Source organism: Phaseolus vulgaris, chromosome 3, assembly GCF_051622355.1.
Source record: "Phaseolus vulgaris cultivar YP4 chromosome 3, ASM5162235v1, whole genome shotgun sequence".
Lineage (NCBI taxonomy): Eukaryota > Viridiplantae > Streptophyta > Magnoliopsida > Fabales > Fabaceae > Phaseolus > Phaseolus vulgaris.
In genome coordinates, this window is record NC_143500.1 from 48,147,426 (window position 1) to 48,168,662 (window position 21,237).

Sequence of the window (21,237 nt, forward strand, 5' to 3'; positions counted from 1 at the left end):
ATACACATCAAAATGGAATGTCTAAATTATCAAAATAATCAAAAGATGGAAGACAAGAGAATCAAGAAACACGAAACAATGTAAGTGATTATCAACTTTTGGATGCATTTAATGAGTTTCCTAATGAGGTAAACAAGCTATTTTACTTTAAAAAAAATAAGTTGCAAAAAGAATTATATGGTTGGAAATTTGATTATGAAGTTTTGGAAATTACTTACAATAATTACCAGTGGAGTTGAACTTATTCCAAAGTGCTGTTTCTTGTCATGAAAATTGTAAGAATTTGGAATAAAAAATACAGTATTTTCATTACTTGCAAAATTTACGATAGGAATAAAAATCCGATGTACTTATTAACTTAAAAAAAATATGTTATAAATAAAGTTGAGTTTGAATACACGTTAAAAAAAATGGAAAAACTTTACAGAAACTGATTTAACCTATCACTTCATTTGTAATCTGTTTTTATTGTTTGAAGAAAGGACAAACTTTTAATTCACGATCACTTTTGTTCTTTATATGTGTTCAATATAAACTCTTACATTTCACTTCTTAAAAATGTATGCTTTGATAAGATTGATAAACAATTTTTCCATTTAAATATTTATTTAATATATTATGTTAGAATTGCGAAATTTATTAAATCTTTTAATTTTAAATCTCACACTATTTTTTTTCTTATTTTACTCAAACTTAGAAAAAAAAAATATTTAAAAGTAATAAATAAGTTAAAAGAAATAATAATGAGATTTTAAAATAAGAGTTATGAAGCTAAGTAGTGTGGTGTAGTGGCGTTATGAAACACAAATAAACAAAGTAGACGTTGGATATTGAGAGCATAGCTCCTATTTTGTTGCATGAAGACAGATTAAGATTGAGACACGTTCGCAAGCATGTATATTTGTTGTCTCCCAGCATCCTAACCTAGTAAAGCACTACACTCATCTGGATGTGAACAAACATGACATTTTCTGTTGGAAAAAAGAATTGCATCATTTGTTTGTGTTTCTCAATATTTTAGCATATTATCAGACAAGTTTGTAGTTTCACGACGCAATGCTTCCCCTACGATCCAGATCCTCATCGGCTTTTTTGGTGCCACACCACTTCAGAAGTAGGTAGCATTAATTATGTATCAAACAGTCTTTTCGTCACATCACACCGATACAAAATACAGTCTTTTGGTAATTCTCTCATGGAAAATGTATCAGCAACAAAAGCTTTAATAGTATTTCTCTTTTAATATAACGAATGCATCTATACCTCTATATATATATATAAAGAGATTCTTCATTATTATTATATATAAAAAGAGATTCTTTATTATTATATATATAAAAAGGATTTTTCATTATATATTACGGAAACACAGTGAAGCCAATGTGCATTCACATTTTTTTTATTATTATTATTTGTATTCATATATTTTAAATATCAAATATTATTAAGTAAAAATAAGATAAAAACATTTTTTCTCATTATTTATGAATTTCAACCTACTATTTTAATAATTAAGTTGCAGTAAAAATATATTAAATAAATTTAAATTTATAACACAATAAACATAATCAATTTTTGATTTGTTGTTATTAACATAAAACTAAAAAAGATAAATATAATAATGAAAAGAAAAAAGAATAAGAATAAGATAAGAAATCCGATAACAAACCTTAAAAAATATTTATTTTTCAATCCTTTTCGAAGAATGTTGAGAACGCATTCTTGCTCCCATGCCCACATCAACAATGATGTCAAGTTAACTTTGTACTTTAAAGAAATTAAGTCATCATTCTTGAATCACTAATTTTGATTTGTTGTTACTAACATAAAACTTAAAAAAAAAGAAATATAATAGTAAAAAAAAAAAAAAAATAAGATGAGAAACTACATAAAAAAAATATTTATTTTCTAATCTCTTTCATCTCTGCAAGAATGTCATATTCAAAACACATTCATCCTCTCGTCGATGCCCACATCAACAATGGTGTCAAGATAACTCTGTACCTGTGCAGTATTCCGCCTTCGATGTACGAAAATGAGAAGTAGAGTAAAAAAAATAAAAATGAGTAACTTTAACAATTAAACAACTAAGAAAAGAAAACTCACTTGCAGATATTAACGTGGGATGCATGCTCTTCTTCTTACTTTTATATTGAAGAATTAATCTTTTTATCTAATGGAAGTAATATGAACAAAAGAGATAAAGTGAGAAAGAGGAACACTACAAAAAAATGTGTAAAAAATGGCGGTTTTAATATGGCGGTTATTAATAACCGCCACAAATTTCAGCATAATACGTCATTTCATTAACCGCCACAATTAACTTTCAAATTATGTCATTTTTAACTGTCATAATTTTCTTTCAGAGAAAACTTTTTATTCCTTTATTCTTATATTTACATTTTTAACTTGATTTAAAAATCCTTCAGATTTTCACTTGAAAATTGATTTTCTTTTTGAAAACTTAAGAAAATAATTTTTTTTGAATTTCAGTTTGGAAAAACCCTAACTCCTAACACTCATCACTCTCGTCCCTCTCTCTGCCTCACATGAACCCTAACCCTAACGCTCTCACGAACCCGCGCTCTTCGCCTCAACACGAACCTAGCGCTCTTCGCCTCAACACGAACCTAGCGCTCTTCGCCTCAACACGAACCCTAGCACTCTCTGCCTCTACACGGAACCGATTTGAAGGTAATTAACCTGTTGTGCATTCCTTATACTTATGGTAGTTTGTCATTGTTAAATCTAGTTTTTCATATGCTGCTTTGTCCTTTACATTTTAGGTTTTATGCAATGAACCCTAACACTCTCTTCCTCCACACGAACCCGCGTTTTCTGCCTCCACACGAACCCGCGCATCATTCTTCTTGTTGAGATGTTGCAGGTAACATGAATGTTAGCTCCTCCTGTGGTTTCTATGGTCATATAATTTTTAGTCTGTCTGTGTCTGGTTGTGATTGTACTTCCAGTTTCCCCAAACAAATTTAGTAGTAAGAAAAAAATTTAGGGTCGAAATTTGCAGCTATTTCCAAATTAAAGAACTAACTAATATTTTCGTTGGAAAAACACATCTTTAGAATTAGGAGAATAAGATTTAGAATCGCTTACAGTTAAAGTTGTTTTTCACCTTATATAACTATCATATTATATGAGAATCAGAATTAAGACAGAAAAAGTATGCCACTGATGACACTATGATAAGAATTTGGAGTGTCAAATTTTGTTGTCAGCAAGAAATGTGCTACATTTAGCATTACTTCAGATGGCAACAGAAGTAATCGAATAGAAAATTGACTATATAATTGAAACCACCATTCATCCCTCCATAATATGACAAAATTAGATCTCTCTGTTTTCTTAACCTTGTAATATGCAATACATATCTGTTTATGGTTTTACTTTTGTATTATAAAATCCTTTAAGTGAAAGCAATCCCTCTGTTTATTTCTTATTGTTCAACTGTGAAGGAGACAATCCCCTTAGCTCAAAATATTGTCATAAAAAAGAAGAGAATAGGACCATTGTATGATGGTAACTGGTGTTGTATGATGCACCTTCGACAGTGTGAATTGGGTAAAAGAATCATCATGGAGAAGGTGTTAGGAAAGTTAACTAATAAAGAAACCATTGTTAGCTTTGGTTTCGATTGAAGGAACGTGTTGTTGATCTTGATGTTGTTGTTTCTTTTTATGTGTTAGGGAGACTTCTCGTTTGACGCATTGTTCGGGAACCTCGTGGGCGAGCTTCTTCCGTCTTTCAAATTGGAGGAAGCGGAAGCGGACGATGGCGAGTCGAACGGGCATATCCGAGTGCCGTCCGATGCAGCCAAGTACTCCTTGCAGGCAGTTGCGAGTCCGTTGTTCCCCGGGGTTGAGAAGCTCTTGTCGTTGTTCAAGGATTCTTGCAAGGAGCTGCTTGAGCTTCGGAAAGAGGTTTTCCTTCCTCTACCAATTGGTAATTTTAAATTTTTTTGGGAATTTAATTTGCTTAAGGTCTTGATTTTATTGTTGTTGTGTTTTGGTTGGAAGATTGATGGGAGACTCTACAATCTTAAGAAAGATGTCTCAGCTCAAGACTCTAAGCATCGAAAGACACTTTCTGAGGTGAGTCTCGAATCTACTTGGTTTGTGTTATGCTAAAATTTGCAATTGTTCTTGCTGAGCATTTTGATCAATGGGTGTGAGGTTGTTGTAGGTTAATTGGTCTTCTAGAGTTTGAGCCTTAAGTATATTTTGGTTGTAGAGGAAGAACTTTATCGTTCACTGTAGTCATATTAAACATGGTCTCAAACCAAAATAAATTGCAATATAGTAATTATTTCTTTTAAAAATTACATTTGTTAGTTCTAAGCTCCTTCTTTTGTGCTTTATTATTTTGCTTTTTTCAGAATGAAGATCTTTTATACCTTGCTATCTAACTAGGTCAGAATAATAATGAGCTTTATTATTATGTTTTATGTTTTATTGGTAGATCAATTCCTCCTTTGTCTTTGAAATATAATCCCAGCGAGAAACAACTAGTCAAACAATTGAGTTGATAAAAGTATTTCAGTTGATTCGTGTGGTTTTTACCATTATTCATGTTAGGAAAGTTTACCAATGGTTGGTTATTTCTGCAGTATTTAATGGAGTTCAATAGCAGCCCATGTGATTTGATGGAGCTTTCACCTCTTTTTTCTGATGATAGCCGTGTTGCTGAGGCTGCTTCGGTTGCCCAGAAATTATGTAAGAATTGATATGCCTTTTAATTTATATAATGTTTTAACCTAATTATGTCAACACTATGCTAATATTGTTTATTTTCAAGGTCATTTGCTGAAGAAGATATTGGAAGACATGGAATACCTGTTCCATCAGCTATGGGAAATGCAACTGCTAGCAAAGGCTTAGAAGTTGCAGTTGCTAATTTGCAGGAATACTGCAATGGTAAATATTTTTTTTTTATGAAAAACAGGGACATGTTTATTCAATAACTTACATTGAAATAACTTTAATTTATTCAATACATTTGGACTAATTTCTTTTCTTTTTTTAAGTTTCGATTTTGTTTCAAAGTAAATGAAAATTTGGCTAAAAGAGATGTTATTTGTTGTGAGCATTGGTGAAGCTTGTGTTTCCTGGAATCCTTTATTTTATATGCATATTCTTGTTGATTTTATGGCTATTAAGAGTCATACTTTTTGTTTTAGAAAATTCTTAATGTTTATATGTAACTTGATTGTGGAAATAAATCAATGGTAAATATATCAGGATAACTAGATATTTTAGAGACTAGTTTGCTAGTGATATCTTTTTAAGTTCAACCTCTTTTCCCTCTGTAGGTTTTCTTTCATTGGCTAGAATTTTTTTTTTCTGTTGGTTTTGTTTTTTGGTTTTTAGTTTCAATCCCTTGGATTATAAATTATTGATGTCTGTATAGCTAGGTAAAGCATGAAATAAGCAACCGTTCAACTCTCATAATTGCTTAGCTGCTCCTTTTCTCTTTACTTTGTTGATCTTATTATCTACTCCATCCCCTATGCACTGGTTCCTTTTGCAGCTAATTGATGAAACAATAGGAGAAGTAAAGGTTGAGCTTATATGAAGTTAGTTGCTGAGATTTGGAGCCATGATTTTGGGAAAATACAATGCATCAAAGGAAGGCAAAGGCAGAGATGGCCAAACATTCAGATGCCTTTATCACCTTACCAAGTTAGCATGAACTGATATTGCAATTTTTTTAAGGCAAAGATATTTTAACTTCCTTATTTAGTTAAATCCTTCATTTCTTCTTTGTATGGATATTTTTTGTGGGCACATGTGTATGATGTAATATACCTCATGCAAATGGAGTTGCTAGTATGGAATTGGAAAGTGGGGGAAGGCAGGTTAATCTAAACTCCAGGGCTTTTCGTTTTATTATAGTTATTATTATTAGTTTAGATTATTTATTCACACTTGTTTTATCTTTTGCTGTAGCAACTAGATTGTGCGAATATCAAGGTGATCTTGTTTAGATTTTCTTTATATTTTTTCATTGCATCATTAATTGTATGTGAATTCTACTCTACTTCTTTTTCCGTCTAGACATTGTTATTTATTCGATTTATAAAAGAATTTGTTTTGTAAACATTAATTTTTCAAAATTGAGTTTCTTTGTTTGATTTGTTTGGGTTTTCATTTGACAGATCTTATCAAGATATGCCTTAAGTCTTCTAGAGATGTATTGTCTATTAGCTATTTGAAATTATTGTGAATGGAGTTTACTCTTATTTTTCCATGTAATATCAGTTTTTATTCTTTATGGACTTCCAATGATTTTGTATATTAGTCAATTAGTGTTATTCGGAAGGGTGAAATGGTTTAATATTTTTCTTAGCATCAATGGGAGAACTTAATGTTGTTAATGCTAAATTGTTCATCTTTTCTTTGTTCTAACCCCATGCATGTGCATCCCTTGAACCCAACTATCAACCTCCTGTGACATTTGTTGTAGTTCAAAAGCGCATCACCCAAGACTCTTTGCTAGCAACCATCATGACAAGAGTTCTGTTGACAAGAGTGTGTTGGCAAGAGTGGCAACATATTGCTTGGTATTTACTTTAGTTCACTATTTGGTGCCATATCCTTTAAAGAAACTTGTTTAACTATGGTGGTAAATAATTTTACTTATAAAATATTGCAGACACAATTGTTGATTTTAAAATCTGCCATCCAACAGAGTTTGACTTTTATCTTCATAGCCATGCTAGAATACAGGTGAGATCTTTTACTCTTTTTGCTCATAACTTGTAATTTTATGTTAAATTACATCCTCACTGATGTAAACCATGTGTTACACAGGGTACAAGCCGTCCTGCTCACTATCACGTGTTGTGGGTGAAAACAATTTTACTGCAAATGCTTTGCAAACTCTTACTAACAACCTTTGCTACACGTAAGTTCGTTTGCGTTGCTTTTCAAATTCCCGTGTTCCCATTTTTAGACAGGATACTAAATTTGATGTTTTTGTTTTGTTAGATATGCTAGATGCACTCGATCTGTTTCCATTGGTGAGTTCCCCCTTCTTATGTCTTGTTTAATGGACTCTTAATGTTACTTTTACATATATTCATTACTGTAATATTCAAATTCATTTACTTAAAATTATTTATTTCAGGTATCAGACACTAAAAGTGGTGCTCCATCACCTAATCAAATAATAGAATCAAGTGGTGGAAGCAAAACTGATTAAGAATATGTATTTTAATTTTAAACTTGATTAGGGATGTATGAACTTTTTATGTGTTTTAATTTTCATTTACATATAAACTTTTGAACATTATTATGTGTGGTTAAATTTTATAATTGTATAAAACAGATTAAAAAAAATGGTGGTTAAATTTTATAATTGTATAAAACACATTATAAAAAGTGGTGGTTAAATTTTATTTATTCAGAATTAAAATTACGTCAGTTAAAAACGCCACTACTTACTTATATTATGGCGCCAGAATCTTCTTCAATGAATGTAAATTGCGACAGTTATAACTGACACTACTTACATATAAATACCGCCACTATTTACACTATGTTTAAAGTGGCGGGTGTTGCGGCAGATAGAGTAAAACCGCCACATTAAACTTTGTGGCAGCCAGTTCTATGGCGGTTTGGAAAACCGCCACAAGCGTATATTGTGGCGGTTATAAACGTCAGTTTATACGAAAATAACCGCCACAATATACACTTTTTTTTGTAGTGGAAGGAAAGAAAAACGATAATAAAATTTCAAATAGAAATTCAAATTAAAAAAGAAACTGTGAGTGAAAACTGAAGAAATAAATATATATTTAAAAAAACTAAATTCAAAACTGTTTTCTGATAACTGTTTTAATATTTACAAAATTACAAAATAACTAAAACTAAAATTAACTTTTTTATATATATAAAAAACAGTTATATATATAAAAAATAGTTATGGGAAATCCCCATATATATATATATATAAAGGATTCTTTACTTTAATTATTTAATTATTCTTTTGATGTTTATCAATTTTATTTTTATATTAATATTTATTTTATTACTTTATTTGGACATTTTAATTATTTTATTATTATTTTTAAACATTTAATAAATAATTATTTATTTTTATAATGAATTGAAAACTATTTTTCTTCATTATTTTTCAAACTAATATTCTATCATTTTTTTTAAAAAACAGTTACAATTCTAAATTTTGAACGTGGAATAGTTTATTAAACGTTTTGTACGAGACAATTTTTTTTTTCTTCATATCTTGTTAACATATTTAGCTTTTCTGTTTTAAGTTATTGAGTTTTGTTTGTTGACTTAACTTTCCTTTTCTATTTCAGCTAGGTCTTAGTCTTTTTCTTATATATACACCATGTATTTTATTCTCATATACATAAATAAATAAGAATTTCTTTTGTATTTTCTTTTCTATATTTTTTTCTCTTTTATGCTTAAGTCATTGTCTCTTTTTCATTTGCAAGTAGGGTTCATCAGAATCTCCCTTTCTCCATTGCTATTACGTGCGCTCCATTTGATGCACCACATCAGACGAGGAATATTTATCTTCATTGACTGTAATATGGTATCAAAGCAATTTCGAGCCTGTTCTAGCGAGTGTTTGTTGGACTTATCAGGCCACCCGCTATCGGGTCGTTATCGGACCACCCATAATATGTTGTCCCACGCACAAGCTATCACTCTCGACGTGAGGGGATGTGTTGGAGATCCCACATCGACTAGAGATTAGGACATTTCATTGTATATAAGTGGGTGCAAACCTCATCTCATGAGCCGGTTTTATGGGGTTGAGTTAGACTTAAAGTCCATTTTGTAATATGGTATCAGAGAGCAGAAAAGTCTGCACTTTTTGTAATAACCTCATTATTTATAAGTTTTAGTTGTTTGATGTGTTATATATGACTCATTTTCAATTAAACTTAATATCTGTTTCTAAACTCACACACCAAACTTAAATGCACTTTAACTTTCATTTCAACCCACTACATTATACATGACAATCTCACTCAAAAAGACGAAAAATAAAACAAATGCAAAAAATAGAAAGCGAGTAAATTATATTACTTTTTAATCAGTAAAAAAGTATATAAATAAAAAAGTAATCGAATTGGTATAAAAGGTTTTCTACAAAACACTTTTAAAAAACAAAAACTACAATATCTATATAAAATTCGAGATGAAATCAATAGTAACCTGAACACATCTCTACGCTCTAATTATCATATAGAAACATAGAATTTCCAACAACAAAAATCTTTCACTTCTATGCACTCTGTAAAGTCAAAAAACTAGTCTAATCCTCTTTGTGTCAAACTAAGTGAAGTTGTTAATAGAGAAAATGATTAGATGTCCAAAATAAGAACAAACCTCTAACCACATTTCACACATTATATCAAAACTTATTTGTAGATATAGAGTCCTATTAGTAAATTATAGTAATAGATTACTTCCATTTCTTAAGAGAAAAAAGAAAAAGAAAATCCACAAATAATATATAACATATTATATATAATGTGCAAATCAAATACATACAAATCCAAAAATAATTATGTATAACTGATTGGTTATGAAAAACAAGAAATAAAAAAACAAAACAAAGAATAAAAATAATAAAACAAATCAAGGAAAAAGAAAATTTAAAAAAAGAAGCTTACAAACAGAAAAGAAGACAGACGGAAATGAAAAATTATAAAAAAAAAAAACTAAAAACCCAGAAACATATTATAATTATATTATTAAATTAACTTTTCTAACATTTTTCTTTAATATACTAAACTGTATTTTCCTTATAAAGATTAATGTTACAAAACATAAAAGATTATTTACTCTCATTAAAGAGCACATTTAGTATGCTAAAAAGAAGTGAGCGTTTTTATGTAACATTTAACAATGTCTAAATGATAGACTAAAGATGACATTTGATTTTTTTTTTCTCTAAAAATACCTTTTTTTTTTCTTTAACACTACTTTACATTTCAACAATGAACCAAGCATATGAAAACAATCAACATTGTTTAGCATCCAAAAACGATAAAAGTCATTCCCTAAAAAAATGCCAAATAAATAGTACAAGAAGAACACGCAATATTAAATATACTGTAATTAAAGCTATTCAACTATTGAGTATGTTACAATGTTGGAAATTTTAAACACATTTCGGTATATTTAGAGTGCGCACCTCCCAATATAAAATGGAAACTCGTTTCCATTTTGTACAATGATAAATGGAAAAGCATTTATGTGAAGAGTACTGTCATGCCATAATAAAAAATGGGGTGCTAATAACAATGGCCCAGGTTAGTATACTGGGATTTCGCCTAAGTCCAGCCTAGCAATATTGGGCTAAACTAAAAATAAAAATTAGGCAGTTTCTTCCTGCACCCCTACATTTTTCTTCCTGCACCCCCATAATGTAATGCAAAGACAAAAATATCCCTACTACTTTTAAAAAACTCGAAATACACATAAGATCCATACTACTCTTTCTTCTTCCGGACAATGCAATTCGGTAATTTTACAGAATGGGAAATCAACATTTATTTTTTTGCATTTTGGATTGGAAAATCCATAAATATTCTGGATTGGTGAATCCGGTAATCTTTCGGATCCATCAATCCGTAACAAAAATTAGACTTTCAGATTCAGCAATCCGGAGATCAATAAGTTGTTTTCAAAATACCCCTTTATTTGAAAAAGAACACGAATCACTTCCAGATTGATAAATCCTTAGCACACTCCCATATCCCAATATCCGATAACCTAAAAAACTCTAGTTTTTTCAAATAAAATGTGAAAGTCAATTTTGGGATTTACAAAATTGTGGGAGTGCAGAAAGAAAAACGTAGGGGTGCAAGAAGAAGAAGCCTAAAAACTATTAGTAAGCATTTACGCAGAGTAGGCCCAATCAACTATCATTCGTAAGGCTACTTCATCCTGCACCTTCATATATTCTCGCACCTCCATATATTCTTGCGGCATCATACTAAATGTAAAAAGATCTTTTTGTCCTTCAGTAAAAAATTAAATTAACCTTTAAAATTCCACACACCTTTCTCACATTATTTCTTCTCCCATTTTATCTCACCCTGATAACCCAAGGACCTCGCGCTCTTTTTCTTGCATTGGTTTGTGGTTGATTTGAGTGTCTTTCATTTTTATTTTTTTTATAAAAACATTTCAAATTACATGATCTATAAGATATTTTTGAATCGAAAAGTGTTCTCCAGATTTATAGAATCTATGAACAATTTTAAAAAATATATATTTTGAATTACATAATTTAAAAGTTAATATTAAATTTGGAAATAGCTTTTGAATTATGTAATCCAAAATATATTTTTAAAATGATGGTATTATGAATTAGATAATTTGCAAGTTTTTTCTGTATTTGGGTGTATTTGGGAGTAGCTTATAGATTATGTAATATGAATATATTTTTTATTACATAATCTGGAAGCTAATTTCATATCCAGAAAAGATTTTCAGATTATGTAATTCAGAATCTAATCTCAAATTTAAAAAAAAATTAAATTAATTATGTAATCCAAAATATAAATTACACTTTAATTTTTTTTATAAAAGGGTATTTTGGAATAAAAAGCTTAAGAGGTGGCAAAAAATAAATGTATGGGGAAGAGGCAGCCCATTCACAACCAAGAGATTTCTCACCATGTGTCTAGTGGTGAGGGTTTTGATAAGCTTTCATGAAGTGAGAGACAATATTTAAATTGTATATTTTAAAAAAATTAATTTTAATAATGATTTAATTTAATTTTTAGTGAATATGTTCTTCTTACTAAAATAAAATAGATGAATAACTTCGCATTTAAAATATAAAGAAAATGACTATCATTTAGTTAAAAAAACATAAGAGAATGCTTATTTCAGAACTAGAGAATGTTATTTTGTTGAAAACATAATATATGTTATGTCTATTTTAAAACTATAGATATGTTAGTGTTATTTAACTTAAGGTCATGAGAGAGTCAAGTTTGATATTCTTTCCTTTTTCTTAATTTAGTTTTTAGTTAATTTGTCAGGAAAAAAATAACATAGAAATGTCATAACTGGTTTATTAGGTTCAACAATATTTATTGCATTTTTTATTTCTATATAAAAATATTTTTAAAAAAAGAATATAAGAAGTATTAATTTTAGCTTTCTATGTAATATTAACTCTAAGCCTAGTTTTGTATAATTGTTACTTTGTTCTATATTCATCATTACTTCTTTGGTACGCATAAAAAACTTAAAATGACACTTGTCATGAAAGTCAAAAAGTATATAGTTTTAGAAAAATACTGATTAGTGCCCTTTGGCGGATAATTAATTTATAATTTTTTAATGTACTCTTACATAGTTTTCAATAAAAAAACTCTCTTTTCAACAAGACCCTATATTTTTATTGTAAATGTTAATTAATTTCCACCGTTATTCCCGATTCAGTCATGATTTTCACTTCAGATCTGCAATTTGAAGCAACTACCATGCATCTACTGATAAATGAGGACATATGCATACCAACAACAACGAAGAGGAAACAAGTCATTGTTTTAGCTGAGCTTTCTACATTTTTAGATTTTTGATACTTTATCTTTTGTTGGAGGATCAAGAAAATAGACAGGAAATTTCAATCCATTTACATGAACTGAAGTGATGTATGGACAAAATTTTGAAATGATAAGAGCAATATATGCATTTGTAGGTACTCCTTTTGTCGCTTCTTTATGCCAGAAATTATGTGTTGCAATTTAAACGTCCTGATAAGATCTGCTTCATTGCATTTATTCATGATAATATTTTGGCTTGAAATAACCACAAACTTGTATATTTCCATATCTCTTAATTTTGACTTGCTGATATTATTATTGCTTAGGACGTGTGTTGACTATAATGTTAACCTTTTCCCTATAATGCCAGGCTTAAGGCAAAGGGAACAAACAAATCGATGACTAATTAAAATTGCTGACATTACAGCTATCCACAACAAGCATAAAAGTTAAAAGTCTCTTTAATTTCCAATGATATCAAATCTGGTGATTTAATTATCAGCACTAAAATGCAGGATCCATGAAGCACGGTAGAGGTGAAAGTTGAATTAAACTACTGGAATTGATTATCTTGGACATGACATATTGAACTTTTCCAAACTCTGTCTTCACCACGAAGCCGTACACTTTGGTAATGCCTCCATATTCTTCTGCATGGTTCATCTTTATTGACTTCATAATGGTCACTCTCTTGATTCTGTCCACGTTGATTTTGCCGTCGGCATGCTTCTCTTTTACATGTTTGTTTCCTCTGCTTTTTTCCTAGTAAGGGAATTGGGATACCATATGCTAACTTTATCTTTTCAAATTTGGGAGGCCACGCCCACTTAATTAAAGGCAAAAGGAAAAAACAAAAGGGTCCTTCAATAACAGTGGATATACTATTTTTTCACCAAGAAGTTGGTGGTGGTGGTGTAGTCTTCACATTAAATATTCACACAGTATATTAATACGCGTGAACAATTGGATACTTTCTATTTCCTTGTCGCACCATTAGTAATTTTTCAGTAACTATACACATTATACAAGCTTTTCAGAATAAACGTTGTGTTATGGTATATTGAAGGCGTGGATACGTATGCAGAATATAGTGCTGAGATGAGAATAGACAATAACTGTTGTGCATAATTGTCTTGACCAAGGCTTTTGGGCTCACAATCACTGGCATGATAGCTTAGGGTGATTATTTCCCACGAGGGGATGACGAAATACTAATCATGTTAGAGATCTATGCAAGTTCATGTTGCATTTTTCCCACCATTTCAAATTATCAGTCACCTTTACTTCAGTTTTTGTCACTTCAAAAAATCATCATGACCACACTTTAACTCTCTTAATGACATCAATCTAGTTAAAGAGGATTGTTTTACAACAGGATTTGGTGTTATTAATAATTTCTTTATACATTCCTTTAAACAAAAATTAATTTAAAATAAAGTATTGATTAATTAGTTTCATATTCTATGTCACTAAAGAAGAAATATTACTCGATAGTTTAAGATTAGCATGTATAGGTAATCTCAATCAATATTTATACTACTCAATTTTTTTAATTTATGAGCATGATTAATATAATTAACTCAATTACTTGTTATGTAAAGATGAGTAAAAAATGTGACGACTCTAGACTTTTGATAACTGTCATTACTGTCAAATTAAAATGATTACAGTATAGATCTGTCTAACACTAAATAGATGATAATATATAAGTGGCCAAATGACCCCAAGTCATCTCCCAACAAAATTCAAAACTTATATGCAAGTAATGAGGATTAACAATAATAATAAAAGATGCATCTACAACCAGTGCCCACTTTGTTCCTTGCATATACTCCATCAAAATGCTTATCTCATATCTCTTAAATTATGCGCTCAAGAAATTAATTAGAACAATGCAAACTAACTAAGAAGCCAAAGTTTAAGATATGGAAGACTCTCAATCCCGCGTTTAAGTACAACCTCTCACAAAAATCGATTAAAATATTAAAACAACTGCTATAGAGAATTAAAAAATGAAACTTTTATTAACCAAAACCTCATAACTCAATGGGAAATTACAAAGGAATCAACTAAAAATGTTTAACTTTTCACTTGGAAGCAAAATAAAAGAATTACAAAGAAAAGAAAAACTAGGTCTAAAATGTGTTTGCTCATCTAAAACGAGATCCCCAAAAGCTGTTTCTTCCTCTTTCTGAAGCCTCTTTTATAATATTATTTTCCTTGCACAAAATCAGATTGCCTTATGATATTGTTTTACAATTATCAGATGTTTCCTTTCTTGTTTCAAATTATTAAACATATATCTTCATTCCCAAATAGTTTCGTATTTTATTCTTCTTCTCTTCCAAATATTTTTCTTCATATTTGGGCATTGATTGTAATTGATTCTCATACTGTTGTGAGAGATATTGCAGAAATTTGCATTCAACTCCTTTTCTGGGATATTTGCAGATCTAATTATTTATTTCAGATCTTGTTTTCTGTTTTGATTCAAAAGAAACAACTTAGGTTAAAAATAAAAAATTAATAACAATAAAGGCCAAAATAAATTCAATTAGAAGAATATTAATTAAAATAATGAATTTATCTATTATTATAATCCAATAATCTATGATTTAAAACATTGAGTGTGAATAAATATATATGCACTTCAATTTCTTAATATTTGTCTCCTGCATCAACATTTTTTATTAGTTAAATTTTAAAAAAGACTATTAAATCATAAGAGGAGTTACTAAATAAGAAGTAGAAACAATATAGTTAAGTAAATTTTAATTAACAATGTATTAAAAATTTTGCAATTTTGGCGTTAGAATCTCAAACTAGAATATAAGCAAGCAAAGGTCCTGGGGACAATTACATATTATTTTATACCCTCGTGTCATATTTAAACGTAGATCATGAGCATAAAAGAGCATGGAAATGAAAAAAAGAGAGCATATCTGAAGTGTGAATATACCCATGCCGAGTGAGGTTGATTGTTTAAGATAAGTAAAGTGTTAAAACTTTAGAATGTCGAGTTTATTGTTAGATGGAATTTTATTCTTCAGATTAGGAATATGTTTCTTCAATTAATAAAAATAGGTTGCTTCTTTTCTGAATTTTTTTACCAACATTTTATCAAACATAGAAAAACAGTTTTGGGTAATATGTATGAGGAAAATGAAAATAATATGGAGCAAGAATTTGATGAAAATGCTGAAGTTGATGAAGATGAAAGATGGAAGATTGTTATGTATGAGGAAATACAAATGATTGAGAAAAATGTTGGAAATCCCACATGAGATTAGGACATTTCATTGTATATAAGTGAGTTCAAACCTCATCCCATAAGCCGGTTTTATGGGATTGAGTTAGGTTTAAAGTTCACTTTGTAATATGGCATCAAAGCCAAGTTGAGCATATTCTAGCAATTGTTGGGCTTATCAGGCCACCCACTATCGGATCATTATCGGACCACCTATAATATGTTATCACACGCACGTGAGGAGAGTATCCTCATCTCTAATCGGTGTAGGATCTCCAACAAACATCTTAAGAAAAATGATGAAGTTTGAGAATATTTCTTGTGACAACTTATGAAAGTACATATAATTTTTCTTTATATTTTGATTTTTCTTTTATCAATATGTAATTTTTTTCTTATAATGATTAATTTTCACTCAATAGCCAGCATAACTACGTGGACCTACAAAATCAATTCTTCACATTGATTTGAAATAGTTAAAACTAGTATAATTATAAAGCATTATGTTATGATAATATAAGAAACATTTCTCCTCCATTTTTATCTCATATTTGTTCCACTAAAACTTTAATATAAAGACGCGCTGTTCATAGACCACGATGGGTGTTAAGGGCCAGTATAATTATTAGAGTGCTTATAAAATAATGAAAGAAAGATGTGAAAAGTTTTCCAACTATGTGGCTTTCCTTAAGGCAGCAGACAAATTGTAATACGAGAGATGGCATTAAGTGATGAATCAGATAACATAAAGTCATTCAGAGGGAATATAATTGCCTTTTGTTTGAATTAGGTAAGGGAATATCTGCTGCCTTTAGACAAAGTTAAGCAAGAAAAGGTGAGAGTAATGATGACCCTGGACGTGGAGAATCAGTAGCAATGACGTGATCAAGAGGATCATTACGGTCAAAGGGATGGATTAAAATAAATATATATCTCAGGTCCAGTTATGCTTAATTGGGACACATATTGAGCTGGGTTATGTACTTAGGAGGACCAGCAATTTTGAAACAAATGATGTATTGTGTTTCACCCCATATTGCCTTAATAATTTCACCTTCTCAATCATAACCTTTTTATAGCCTTCTCGTCCATTTCTATTGATGAGTCCACATAATCTGGCCACAAGGATATCAAAATGAAAATTCAGGAGTTCTTTACTAGGACAATGTTAACATGAAACTAATTAAAGTTTAAACTTGCGAATAATATTTAAACCCTCAATTTTACTTGCTACAACCCTTCTATTGTATTGTCCATGCATGCAAAATGACAATAAAAAGGATTGAATTTTTACTTGAGAGAACAAAAATAAAAGGACTATGAAACTATGAACTATGCATCTGTCCAAGCAGCAAAAACTGGCATCTGAGGCAAAGAAAGGGCAGGCCTCAAATGGGGTGAAGGATCCCAAGAATTCACGTTATTTGGATTGGTAGACAATAATTTTGACGCAGTTGAAGGCATTCCAGAGAGCATTGGCAAGCTTGTCCTATCAGGGCTACCTTCTCTTGAGCTATTCAAACTCGTGGCCAATGAAGAAGGATTTGACACATGCGTTCTCACCTTACTTGATTCCTCTACTTCTTGATGAAAATTGCTGTCCAAAGCCACTGAGAAGGATTGGTTAGTTCTGTCACTCTCAATTCTAGGTGGATTCTGATCAAGTTGTTGAGAGGATTGATAGAGAGCCATCTTCCACTGATCATTTTGACTTTCACAGCTCTTCTGCATTAGGATAGCTTCTTGAGTGTCATCATAAGCAGAAGACTTACGATTCTGATCAATATACTGAGTTCCACTGTCTGTCTCTCGGTTGCGCCTAGCTAGCTCACTGCTAAGAAGGTTGCTGCTCGCCATAATTTTCTCCACATCATATCTTGTTATGTCAAAGTTTGTTACAGCATTCACTCCTCGGAATTTTATAGCAGCAATGTCATAGGCTTCAGCTGCTTCCTCTTGTGTACCTAGAGTTTGATTTCAATAAGACTAATGATTAGCTTTTTGTGCCAACATTGGATATATATAATGTTTTTTTCCTCTTCGGCCTAATACAATGGATCTTTTTTTTGGGGGGGCAGACACTTTGGAAAGTAGTATTTGGTAAAAAACTTGAGTTCAGTGACATTGGATAAGATTTTATTTAAGTGAACAATTAAGATTTAAAGATATTATTGTGTATGAGTCTGAATAACAGCATTAATAAAAGCTGTCTCTTCGGGACTAACAGTCCTCTACAATATTTATTAAAGTGAGTCATGATCAGCTTTATCGTGGCTGAAAAGATGGGCATCCTTAGAGAACATGAAAGAATAGGTTTTCAAAGTCATAAAGCGCCCTCTATGTCGTATCCTACCATGGGAAACATGGTAATTGGTACGTGAACACGTTGAGAGAAAAAAAGGTACATTAATTCAGAGGAAGAAAAGAGTTATCCAGAGAGTATGAAAGAACTTACTGAAAGTTCCAAGATATAGATCTTTGTTTCCAGCCACTCTACCAATTCGTGCTTGCCACCTTCCATGTTGGTGGTGTCTGCTACCAAGTTTGAAAAACTTCAGACATTTTAATTGAAGATATAAAAATATTTATGTTACTAATTAAATTGTAATTATATGTACTGTGAATGATTGTTAGCTAGAAGACCTTGTTACTCCTCTGTACATGGAAGCCCCTCTAGAGAATCCGCTGCTTTTTCTGAATTGACAGAGTTGATAGATGTCATGAATAAGTAAAATAGTTGTTGACTATTTGCTTTACAGATGATAAATAGCAACAAGATTTTACCTTCTTAAATGAGCAACATACTCCTGTCTCGTCATGTTCTTCATTTCCTCAAGTTCATTTTGATAATTTTCCAACTGTTAGAAGAGAATGTAAAAGAAAAAAAGATGTCGTAAGATTATTGTTTTATTCTCTGTTATGAACTAGACCACACAACTTGAGTGGAAACATGAAAGAGAAAGGAGAAATAAATTATCTTTTATTACAGGGAAGTTTATGTGAGTGGAGGGTCCCCAATACTTGAGTGCGGCCAGATCATATGCTCTCGCAGCTTTTTCTTCCATATCATAACCCCCTAAAATCAAAAGTTTGGAATGACTTGAATAAACATAAATTTTCCTCTTTTGTTAAGGTCATAAGCAAAATATTAAATGATATCTATCTTTAACTGTCTCGTGAATCTAAGCTCTGTGAATTTCAAAATTAAAAGAAATTTTAAGTTCTTAAGAAACCTTACCTAGATAAACTGACATTCATCGTATTTTTGAGATGCATTCCCCGGGAAGAAAAGATACAAACCAAAAGTAATAGTTAGTGGTGTCTAAAAATTTGAAGATCTTTGCTTCAAAGAACAGTGGAACACAATAGATAGATATGTTCGACCTAAAAAATGCACAAGAAAAAAACAAAAGAAAAAGTGATGGGGAATATAGCCACTCTCTTACCTTGTCTTCCTTTCCTGCTTTGGCCCTCTTTCTTGCAGCTGTTGTCCCATAGATGAGCTTCATACCTACCAGTCCACCTATGCCTGATACACATACACACTTTAGAAATAAAGAGAAACAATAAAACAAAAAAACACAAAAAGGGATGAAGTGTTAAATGTGTTGAGGATGTTCACGCATGAACCATTACACATAATATTATGCAAATCAAGTGAACAAACAACTGACCTATAGCTTTATTCATTCAAATGCATAAACATATTAGTGCGATGTTGGTAGAAGAGAACAAACCTTGTCACGCCTCTATATTGGGAGGTTCTTTGTCCAAAGGTGTCAATGGACTTCCTATGAATTATTTGCTTCTGGTCAACCTTTTCAGGTCCCCTTTTCTTTGTATCCATGGCAACAGAATCAATGACAGCAGGTGATGCGCGGTGCGAACTAGTCACACAACTGGATTGTGAGCTAGGACTCATGGACAAGCTTAAAGACTGCAAATCCCCATATGCCATTGACCCGATAGACCCTGACTCACCTCCATTTTCCTCCACAGGAACAATCAACTTTGACTCCTGTGCATGGCTACTTTGGAAGTTCCTTACTCCCCAACTCTTAAGACCAGGAGCAGGAACTCCATCATCACCCATGTTTGGAATCTGAAGATTGCTGTCTGAAGTTTGACTTTGCTTCGACCCTTCTAACATCATATCATGGTTTCTCAAGGTAGAGTAATATGATAAGTGTTGGGCTTGAAGCTCTTGCTGATGTTGATGTTGAGTGCTAATGTGCTGGAGATGGTTTTGGAAAGTTTGGTTACTTGGGTCACGGCGTGAGGATTGGTTGTAAAACACACTGTCTAAGCTCAGAGGCATTGTTTCTGTGACACTACATTCATAGTGAGGGGTCCCCATCGCTTCCCCACCTAAGAAATTCTCCAGTTTTGGAGTTGATGTGGTAGCCATTGCTTCACAAAAATAGATAAAAACACAGTGGTCAAGAGAGGCAACAATTAGTATAATGCACACTAAAAAACAAGTCTCCCAAAAACAAGAGAATATAGAAAAAGTTTTGGACTAACCTTGTGTTTGTGACCTGCTCAAAGCTTCCATACCATAGAGAGAACCATCAGATTTGAGGGGCATGATAGGCAAAGCTGAATAATATCCAACATTTTCAGCTTCAAGTCCATAGTAGAAGCCGTAGTTATTAAGTGGTGCAGTGTGGTAAAAGCTTGTGGGAACCACTTCAGCAGCAGAGGAAGGTTGGGGGTGTGAAGGAACACCTACGTTGATTTGAGGAGAGAGTGAGAAACCCAACCAGTTATTTTGATTATTAAGGTCAACAGAGTCATCATTTTCCATGCTCTTCATTTTCTCTCGACAAACACTCCCTTGCTCCTTCACCAAACAAGAGAAATATATATATCTATCTAAATATTCAATGGGAAACCATATCCACTATCTAGCCTCCCCACCCCACCACTTAGACCAATTTCTTTTCCTTCAGTTTTTTGTAAATAAATAATTTTGTCTCGGTTGCAAAACTGAGTGGGCTAAATCTAACAAACAATGTAAGCAAATCTATGCAGATCCTGCAGGCAACTGCATCATCTATAAGCTCTTTCTCTCTCTCTCTTTCTTTCTATGTGAGTGTCTTGGCATGTATGTATATAAGGGTGTCTCGGTGGACACATTTCTAAAGGGAACAAAGCAAGTTCCTTTAAACTAAACAAAAAGAATGTGTTCCAGCAAGCAATGCTAGGCATCCTTCCCGCATTCCATGGGGATCCGTGTATGAGAAAGACCTTCGCTTTTGCTTTATTCTACGCTCCCTCCTTTCCTTTTCTCTTTTATGTAACACTCCTTAGTCCATAGACCATAGTCACTCTCATATTAAAGTAATAATACCAATTAGTTATTGTTATCTAAAAAAGACCCTTGTGCTGCATCCAACAACAGCAAATACAGAGGCCTCATTTTTGC

The 21,237-nt window shown here is 31.5% G+C and overlaps 1 protein-coding gene and 1 long non-coding RNA gene across 4 annotated transcripts; one reads left to right on the top strand and one right to left on the bottom strand.

Moving 5' to 3' along the window:
• Window positions 1-6,595: 6,595 nt before the first annotated feature.
• Window positions 6,596-7,035, top strand: LOC137808200 (uncharacterized). The gene is made up of 3 exons (XR_011080681.2): window positions 6,596-6,740; window positions 6,825-6,918; window positions 7,002-7,035. It is a non-coding gene; the product is annotated as an uncharacterized LOC137808200 (long non-coding RNA).
• A 9,904-nt stretch (window positions 7,036-16,939) lies between these two features.
• LOC137808201 (AP2-like ethylene-responsive transcription factor CRL5) lies at window positions 16,940-20,946 on the bottom strand. Of its 3 annotated transcripts, none has more exons than XM_090299656.1 (8): window positions 20,334-20,946; window positions 19,547-20,219; window positions 19,256-19,338; window positions 18,797-18,885; window positions 18,594-18,667; window positions 18,453-18,503; window positions 18,265-18,341; window positions 16,940-17,773 (listed from the first exon to the last, which is right to left on the bottom strand). In XM_090299656.1, the coding sequence occupies exons 1-8, from the start codon at window positions 20,623-20,625 to the stop codon at window positions 17,142-17,144; spliced, it is 1,971 nt and encodes a 656-aa protein (XP_090155782.1). In that variant the 5' UTR covers window positions 20,626-20,946; the 3' UTR covers window positions 16,940-17,141. The 3 variants fall into 3 exon arrangements, with proteins under 3 accessions (XP_090155782.1, XP_090155783.1, XP_090155781.1); XM_090299657.1 differs by having other exon boundaries at window positions 16,993-17,773; window positions 19,048-19,338; XM_090299655.1 differs by having other exon boundaries at window positions 16,993-17,773; window positions 18,265-18,344; window positions 20,334-20,891.
• Between the last annotated feature and the right edge of the window lie 291 nt (window positions 20,947-21,237).

Bases quoted from the DNA above. Each gene is read 5' to 3' on its own strand.
- LOC137808201 (XM_090299655.1), bottom strand. From the start codon at position 20,625: ATGAAGAGCATGGAAAATGATGACTCTGTTGACCTTAATAATCAAAAT. The intron at 20,220-20,333 runs GTTAGTCCAAAA...ATTTTTGTGAAG, and splicing joins GAGCAGGTCACAAACACAAG to CAATGGCTACCACATCAACT. The intron at 18,886-19,255 runs GTAAGAGAGTGG...TTTTGATTTTAG, and splicing joins AAGCAGGAAAGGAAGACAAG to GGGGTTATGATATGGAAGAA.